Source organism: Lycium ferocissimum, chromosome 6, assembly GCF_029784015.1.
Source record: "Lycium ferocissimum isolate CSIRO_LF1 chromosome 6, AGI_CSIRO_Lferr_CH_V1, whole genome shotgun sequence".
Lineage (NCBI taxonomy): Eukaryota > Viridiplantae > Streptophyta > Magnoliopsida > Solanales > Solanaceae > Lycium > Lycium ferocissimum.
The window spans coordinates 67,423,915-67,433,554 of record NC_081347.1 but is presented as its reverse complement, the minus strand read 5'-3'; the positions used below and the strand labels follow the sequence as shown (position 1 = coordinate 67,433,554).

Here is a 9,640-nt window from a genome sequence, read left to right as displayed (position 1 = left end):
TTGAGCTATATACAATATGATTTTCCAGCGAAGAGGGTTCAGATAAACCCCCTTTCGCCCCTCTAGCTCTGTCTTCTAGGAGGATAATAGTATAACTCTCTATATACAAAATTGACAACTTTTTAACTTAGCTTATCTGATAGAAGTATTTGTAGAGAGTCATTGAAGGGATCTATATATAGAATACTTCCTTTTGCTTGATTTAGGTTATTAATGATCAGCTTTATTGACAATTGCATATGAGATCATTCAAAACTAGAATGATCAGTTTTCTTGACAATTACATGCGATTGTTCATAAACTATGAACAAAATTGACAACACTGAACTCATGAGATTTTCCATCAAACAATGAGAAAAATTCTGACGTTATCTAGATGCATAAAAACTTGAGGACCATAACGGAGGCCTCCAAATGAGATGGAGTTTCAGTCCATCCCTAGTTTCTGTCGACTATGTAAAAGTCCTTCAGGTTTCACAGCAGTCCAAGTGCTTTCAGTTGCTGAACATGCTCTTGTGGGAGAGGTGGAGGGGACCAATCATTTCCAGTATCCTCACCATCAACATCCTCTACGACGTATTCCTAAAACAACAATGAGAAACATTCTCAGGAGCCTAGTGTCCAATATACTATAGTGATTATAAATAGCCATCATTCAACAATCATGAGTAAAAAGGAGAGTCCAGTGCATGAAGCATTTCGCGTTCACACAGGGTGCGGGGAAGGGCTGTATACCAACGGAGTGTGATGTATGCAACCTACCCTGACACATTCCTAACCTGTGACCTATAGGTCACATGAAGACATCTTTACTGTTCTCCAAGGACCAAGGCTCCCCATCATTCAGCAATCATGAGAGATTCATGAAAACCTTCACAACTCCGACACCAGAACCACTTTCGTGATGATTAATTAAACTAGCATTACGTTAAACAACTTTCAGTAAAACGGGTTCCATGACCAAGAATGAGTAATAATATTGAAGCTTAAGTAATAGAAAAAGAAAGTTAGAACATAATAAACCATTAAGAAGTTCAGGTCTTAAGAGTTTCTGGTTTGAGAACGAAGAGAGAGGGAATTGAGAAAAACGCTACTCCCTCTCAGTGTGGGTGGTATGAAGGAAAATGTTGAAAGTAAGTGGTTTACTTACCTATTTTCTTTTTAGAAAGGTTTTCTTACCTATCTTTTTGTGTTTAGTACGTAAGTATTATCGCAAAAACATTTATATATAATCTATGCAAACACTATGGAAGGTAGGGGCGGGGGGTTAAGAGTTTGGAGGTGGTGGGATGGGGGCTATGAGGGTGGGGGAAGAGACCCAATCAATGTGGAATGACACTAGTGGAACTCAATTTCCCTACTTCCACTAGGGAAGTCATTTTCAAGAACTTGTTTTCCTAGAGAAAATGTTCTCCAAAGATTTTGACCAACCAAACATAGGACAACTATTTTCTCCAAAGATTTTGACCAACCAAACATAGGAAAATTGGAAAACGTTTTCTGGAAAATGTTTTCCTCCATAACAAACACATGCTCTGTCTCAATTTACGTGTCATACTCTCATTTTACACTTAGGGTGTGTTCGGTATGGATGAAAATGTTTTCCAAGGAAAATGTTTTCCTAGAAAAAAAGTGAATTTCCACTTATTTTCTCATGGTCGTTTGAGTAGTGAAAAATAAGTGAATTTCTTACTTATTTTCTCATGTTTGTTTAGTTGATAGAAAACGTTTTCCCAAAAATACTCATCTAAGCCTCACCAACTCCAACCCAACCCCATACCCCCCACCCCAACCCACCCACACCCCTTCCCACCCACCCACCTAGCCCCCCCCTCCAAAAAAAAAATTCTTTTAATTTTTTGTTTTTGTTTTTTCCACCCCCACCCCCAACCCTCACCAACTCCAACCCAAACCCATACCCCCACCCTCCCCTACGCCCCCACCCCTCTCAATTTTCATTTTTTTTTATTTTTTGCACCCCACCCCCAACCACTCCCGTAACCCATACACCACCCCCCTCCCCCGCACTCTACCCCCCCCACCCCCCTTTATTTTTATTTTTTTATTTTTGCACCCCACCCCCAACCACTCCCGTAACCCATACACCACCCCCTCCCCCCGCACTCTACCCCCACCCACCCCTCCCCCCACAACATTTTTTTTTTGAAGTTTTTAATTTTTTTTTTGAATTTTCTAAACGACCACATCCCCCATCATCCCCCTCCCCCTTGCGTGGAACCCATACCACACCAACACCCCCCCCCAACCCCAACAATTTTTTTTGAAGTTTTTTATTGTCTTTTGCGGGTTTCTACACCCCCAGACACCCCCTACCCAAAAAAAAATCTTTTCACCACCCACCCCACCCCCGCAATACCCCATCACCCCCTCCAAAAGTTTTAATTTTTAACCACGCAAAGTTTCAATTTTTTTAATTGTCAACTTTTTTCAATTTTTTTTGGAGGGGGGGTTTGGGGGTTGGGGGTGCAAAAAACCAAAACAAATGTCAAAACTTTTTTTTCAAAAAAAATATTTTGGGGGGGGGGGGGTAGGGTGCGGGGTGGGGTGGGGCTTGGGTGGTGCAAAAAACAAAAAAAAAATGTCAAAACTTTTTTTTTCAAAAATATTAAATTTTTTTAGCGGGGGGGGGTACGGGGGTGGGGTAAGGTGCTGGGTGGGGTGGGGTGCAAAAAAAAAAAAAGTCAAAACCTTTTTTTTCAAAAAAAAAAAAAAAAATTTTTTGTGGGGGGGGGGGGGGGGGGGGTGCAGGGGTGGGGTAGGGTGCTGGGTGGGGTGGGGGTGCAAAAAAAAAAAGTCAAAACCTTTTTTTTAAAAAAAAATAATTTTTTGTGGGGGGTGCGGGGGGGGGGGGGGGGGGTGCAAAAAAAAAAAGTCAAAACCTTTTTTTTCAAAAAAAATAATTTTTTTGTGGGGGGGCGCGGGGTGCGGGGTGGGGTAGGGTGCTGGGTGGGGTGAGGGTGCAAAAAAATAAAATTCAAAACCTTTTTTTCAAAAAAATAATTTTTTTGTGGGGGGGGGGTGCGGGGGTGGGGTAGGGTGCTGGGTGGGGTGGGGGTGCAAAAAAAAAAGTCAAAACCTTTTTTTTCAAAAAAATAATTTTTTTGTGGGGGGGAGGGGGTTGGGGGTAGGGTGCGGGGTTTGGGTGGGGGTGCAAAAAATCAAAAATAATGTCAAAACTTTTTTTCCAAAAAAAAATTATTTTTGGGAGGGGGAGGGATGGGGTGGTGGGTGGGGGTGGGGTGGTGGCGTGGGTGAGGGTTGGGAGTGGTTGGGGTTGTGTTGGGTGGTGGTAGGGTGGTTGGTGGAATGAACTTGTGAACTTGTTTTCCCTACTTTTGTTAAGAAAGTCATTTTCCCTAATTTTGAGGAAAATGTTTTCCAAAAGAAAATATTTTTTAAAATTTTTGACCAAACGAACATGAAAAAATTGTAAAACATTTTCTGGAAAATGTTTTCCTCCCTACTGAACACACCCTTAGTGAGATGTTTTATAGCCACACAAATGTTTATGGATTGTTTTAAATCACAACTTTGAAAGTCCTTTCTTAAAGTTTGTGCCCAGTCAAAAAACTGACATAGATTGGGACAGCGGGAGTAACACAAAGGATACATTGGACCAAACAATGGATGTCTCGAGATTCTTGTTATAGGAATGACATGGAACATTGAAATGCCTCCCCCAATACAGTAACCCAAACAAAGAGGTGGTGCAAACATTTTGCAGTGGTTGAATAAATATCAGATGGCATATTTACTGCAGTAACTTGGGGAATTTTAACACTTTGTATGAATAGGTGATGGTAACTTGCAAGTCTGCAATCTTATCCAAAGTACTGCCAGAAGCAGCTATAAAAAAACTAAAAAGGTGAATGCTATTCATGTCCTTGCATATGCCGGTTCTGACCGAAATCTTTGGGGTTGATCCCACACTACAGTTTGGTAAACTAAATTTATTGTTATAACTTGGATTTTCCGACAAAACCGGCCTAATTCTTATTGTCGATTATTTATGGTTACAAAAAATGGCTCAACATCCACCTTCATGGATAGACATTGATATGCTATCGAACACTTCAGAACAATGAAAAGATAAGAGAAAAGAAGGATTTCACTCACCTTTGTCAGCATTCTTTTTGCAAGTATGTGGTAGTGCCGCTGCCAGATTCTCTGTCCGACCATCGTAGCCACCAAAACACTGTAAAATATGCCAATGACAGTAAACAGTCCAAGCATGACCAGAGCCACTATAAACAAAACTGGCAACCCCGCTTCACCAGCACCTCCTAAGCAACCTCCGCATTCACCTGCCATACTAGCACAACCTTCAAAGCATGTGGTACAATCAGTCCACATGCAGAGTGTACCAGGCAAATGACAGTCGGCACAGACTCTGCAAGGACATTACCAACGAAAAAGAACAATGATGCATTATTAAAGCTCAAAAAGTAGCGTAACAAAAAAAAAAAAAAAAAAACAATTCGGAGTTACTATTCTACAAAATGTTACAGCAGATAAAGATCAAGAAGAAACGAACAATCAAAAAACTGATATACAAAACGTTTCAAGGATGCTTTTAGCATGTAAGTATTGGTAATCTCTATACAACTGTCGAATATGGAACAAAATCTAAAGATAATGGAATTTTACACAAGAAGCATGTCCTATAGCAGCAAGACTAGTCCCAAACTATGTTGCTCAATCTCTTCAAAAATGTTGTCGGGTGCGTGTACGGATCCTCCAAAAGTAGTACATTTTTGGAGGATCTAGCACGAGTACGACAACATTTTTGGAGAGTCCGAGCAACATAAGTCCCAAATAAATGTAACTCTTAAATTAACCATACGATTCTTCTTTCTCAGAGACACAAAGCGAGGAAGAAACAAGGACTTTTTAGTTCCTATCCAGGAGACTATCAATGCATAATCTTTGTAGAGTCTAGAAATATCAAGTATAGAGCCGAAGCCATGTGGAGAACAACTAGTTCCTGCGCGTTATCCTTCTATTTCTTTTTGGTTTGACAATTGAAGAAGGGAAAACTGGAAGAAAGAAGACTGCAGTAATATAGTTTTTTTTAAAAAAAAAAAAAAAAAAAAAAAAAAAACCTGTTAAGGTACTGCAGTATTATAGTTATTATGATGTTAAAGTAAGAAAATGAGAGTAAAGGTTATCAAAGGCATCATATGTACCCAGGATGACAGCAGCAAAGGCACACTTCACGGCAGGGCTGAGCCAAATCATTGCGTACTCTTCGATCGTAACAAGTTATAAAGCAACCAGATAGGCCAAGCAAAGCAAAAAACAATAGTGCCCCTGCAAAAGTTCAGGACCAAGAGCATAAATTTAACAGCATACAAAGGTTTACATATCGAAGGAAAAATGCTAAGCATCAAATTTATTTAGTACAGAGAAATATGGAGACAGTTTTGTGTGGGCAATCTATCTTTATCTTGATAGGAATGGAGCATGGAGATTCCTTCCATGTGCTGATGATGCAGACAAAAAGGGATGTTTATTCCCCGGATAAGGCAAGAAACAGATCAATCGTTACAATTTTTATTTTTTTTTCTGAAAGTTGGATTTTCTGCTTCCTTTTTCTCTCCATTTCTTTGAGTTGGTCCCTCTTCTTAGGAACGGGAGGATATAATAGGCTCACCAAATCCAAGGAATGGAAAGGTGGAGAGCTTTGTGCCTAGTTTAAGTTGTTCAGACTTTGATTTGAAGAAAATGTAACCCTCTTACTCCACAAATTCCTAGGATAGCTAAGTAAACACTCTTCTGAAAATGTTCTTCCAATCCGTGTCTGAAATCTTAATAATCAGGACAAAATGTATTACCCATAGAAACTCAAAATCAAAAGGAAAACAGGCCTAAGATGTTTATTTAATGAACTATGCGCTAGAAGGACAGACAAAACTTACTCGCTGATTATTAGCAGGATAGATTATTCATATAGACCTGATAAAACTATCCTTTTGGAGGACGGCAGTGTAAGCTGAGGAGGATAATCCTTCTGGATAAGCTTGGAATGACAAATGTTCCTGCTTCTCTTATTTCTTCCATTTCCTTTTCCCTTTTTGCAAACTGCCCTACCAATAACCACCTTCGCGGGTCATCCCATCAGATCACTCCCTCTGCCAGCCTCCAATAACTTCCTCGTACCCTCCCCGCACCCAACTGACACCTACCTCAGTTAATAAACCCCTTCTCTCCCCCCTATCCCCTTTTTCCACTGCCAGTATACGCTTCCCATGATCCCTTCCCTGCCCCAGATGAGCTATGAAGGGTCTCAAAATGGGCATTTCCGGTCCAGTTTTGAGTTTAGGAGTTATTTTTTTAAAAATCTCTCATTTTCTAAATTTTTCATTTGTCTTAGTACAATCTAGCTTCACACCTCGCGGTCCGGGAAAGACACTAACTTGAAAGACGAATCAAGCGAGAAAGGCAGAAAGGGGGGCACTTTCTCGAGTGTAGTTATTTTCTTTCCCTGTCTTGTTGGATGACTACTATGGAAAAAGATGACTTAAACCTTGAGACGCCTGCCTCTCACCTGGCTCACCTTTCGGTTCATTGTGAGGAAAGACTAAAAAGAAAAAAGGAAGATTTTGGCGGACACAAGCCCTCGGGACTTGACACTTGGACACCGGTGATCGTGACGGGAGAGTTTAGTCAAAAAAGGAGGAGGAAAGACCTTGATTGGAATGTGACTAAAGTAATATTAGCTATTTGTGTTAAGCAACGATTCATCAATACACTAGCTTTTTTAGCTGCTTATGTTTTCAGAACCCATGCCCCCTTTTTCCTTCCTCTTCTCTTTTGCCGAGGAAAAAAAGATGATAATAGGGGGCCAAGCAGTGGTGCACGGTCTGATCTCTCCAGCAAAAACTATGGATGGTACTCAAAATATTACTAATAAGCAATTTAGTTTTGCTAACCGACAATTATTATGCCAAAAGGTTCTCGTCCAAGCAGGGACAACAAAGGATCCTCACTACATAGAAAGAATTTACCATTAAATGAAGCAAAACAAGGATAGCAGCTTAAGGTTCTTGCAGTAGATAACTCCCCATCCTTGAGAAATTTTTTATGAATAAATTTCTCAAAAACATTATCAATCATAAAAATAATTTAGATGGAAAGAAAGAAAACAAAGAAGAAGATTTAAATCCCATAGGAAACGATAAAGAGGACATTACAATTAGCAGAAAAAATGCTAATGACAATAAAGCACTTAAAAGTAAGATACGTAGCTAAACATATAGGTGGACTACTGAAGCTCAAAATGTTTTACCGCATATGTAGTAGAAGCTTAGTTCACTATCGAATCCCCAAATCAAACGAAGCCAAGACATCTTGTATGTATCAATGATGTAAACTATGTATCCCAATGAAGCTATAACCTGCAACAGAAAATTAAGCGATCAATTGAACATATTTTCTGCATAGTGAATTAAAGAGACATCTCAATAATCAAATAACAAAACTAAAGAATGCCAGTCACCTACAAGCTGAACCGCAAGAAAGATGGACAAAATGTCTCTGGTTACAAAAAATCGGAACTTCAAAGTTCGCCATTTTCTATCAGCATGAACATGAACTCTCAAATGATAGGGAGCTTTGCAAGTAGTGCAATGGGCAAAGGCAAATCCTTCCTGTAAAAAAAAAAAAAAAAAATTTGCTATGAGCAGATAACATTGCAATTTTGGTGGTTCGAGCTTAACCAAGTTCGTAAAGCCTCACCATCATTCTAATAATTGGCTCTTACAAACACAAAACAAAAGCTTATAAGTAAAACAACAAGTCCAAAAGAAGATATATGCACGCATAAATACAATTTGAATCCTGATCCTTTTCATCTATGAATTTATGACGAGTTCCAAGAACCAGAAAGAGTAATTAAAAACATAAACCTAGATAATAAGTCAAAACTTCCTTTAAAAAGAGCTGATCGAAAAGGCTGAAAATGTACCTTGACAGAACGCCAATGATCAAGGCACTCACGATGGACATACTTTGATGTTCCCTTGCACTTGCAAGGTGCTATAAAATCCCTACCTAAAGGACAAATTGAAACATTTGCAAGCATCTCAATTATCAAAAGCATGGAGTCATCATATAGATGTATGCTAATAAGCACTTGAATAAACTAAAGAACAAGGATTTCAACAAGAAGAATCAGGCATCTACAATAATACACAACACTTTTCCTGAAAAATGCGTTTTCTTCTATCTCTTTTATATTAATGACATCAGAATGGGATAAAATTAAGATGTGTCATATGTTACGCAACCTAACAACCAGTTTCTTTCCTAAGGGAGAGTACACAAACATAACCAACCCTGCATTTTCACCTTTCTAGACAAAATTTAACTTCAGTCAGCCTCACTCTCCCATTGATGTGAAGAACATCGTAATGCAACCGGTGCACTTAGGCTGGGACAATTTAGGTTTTCGGAAGGGGCAAAAGCCACATTTTTGGACACCCAATTCTCATAAATAACCAACCTTTCAATTTCGAACGTAAAGAATCCCACTTCACTAAGCATTTTCAGAACAGCTGACTGCACAACTCACTGCAAACCGCAGTTTTTTTACGAGTCGTGATTACTACACACAGACCAACTACTACGCCTCTATCCAAACTAGTTGGCGGCCCTTTTCCACTCCCTACCCAATTTTTTTTTTTTTTTAAAATGTGTTTTTTAAGCAACCGTGGTGTCCAAGCTGGTTTGTCGCACCTCGACTAATTCCACAAGGTACCTGCTACCTCCAACAACACAAATATGGGTAATTCTGTCCGCCAAGGCCTAGACAGATGGCAAAAAATCACCTAATTTGAAAAATTGAACTTTCATGGTTCTCAACCACTTCATTAAACACCAGGCCATGCCCTTTGGTGCAAATTTCAAGAATTTGTATTATAAGACAATTTTCTAAAACTGGAGAATCTCTAAAATCCCACACTTATCTCTACACTGATTTTAATGTAAATATAACCAACATGGCCTATCCCTCATTCCTAACTAGGTCCACTAAGTATTTCCAGTTTCTGATAATTTACAATCTTGAGATTAAGGGATCTGAAAAAATTGAAACTTTGAACAAACCCCACTAAGTATAAAATGAATGGGAAATCATCAAAAAAAAAAAAAAAAAAAAAAAAAAAAAAAACTAACCGTCAGATTCAAGGCAAATACGGCATTGAATTTGTTCAACAGGACCAGCTTCAAGGTCTATTATATCATCATCATCATTATTATTATTGTTAATATTATTATTATTATTAGGTTGAGTGATGATCAAAGGAGGAGGGATCAAAGGAGATGACTCTGTTGAGTGATCACCCATTTCTATTTCTTTTGACATTTTTTTTTTTGCACTCACAATTGTTAACAGAGACAGACAGAATTTGTACAAATGATCAAGAATTGTGTATATATGTATATCAGCTATGTATCTCTGTCTCTGTTCATTTGTTGTTACTGACTGTTTAAGGAAGAGTTTGTTTTGTTTTCTCCTGTGTTGTCTGAGGTTGAGGTGACAACAAGCAAGAGAAACTCAAATGCTATAAAATTGTCAATCGGGTTGTCTAATCTATAATGACTATGGGATTTGCGGAAA

At 38.9% G+C, this 9,640-nt stretch overlaps 1 protein-coding gene across 1 annotated transcript; it reads right to left on the bottom strand.

Annotated features, from left to right (window-relative positions):
* On the bottom strand, positions 1-9,640 carry LOC132060148 (uncharacterized). The gene is made up of 7 exons (XM_059453043.1): positions 9,196-9,640; positions 7,988-8,073; positions 7,524-7,670; positions 7,310-7,418; positions 5,208-5,331; positions 4,138-4,411; positions 1-582 (listed from the first exon to the last, which is right to left on the bottom strand). Exons 1-7 carry the CDS (start codon positions 9,383-9,385, stop codon positions 475-477), a joined length of 1,038 nt encoding a protein of 345 aa, XP_059309026.1. The 5' UTR covers positions 9,386-9,640; the 3' UTR covers positions 1-474.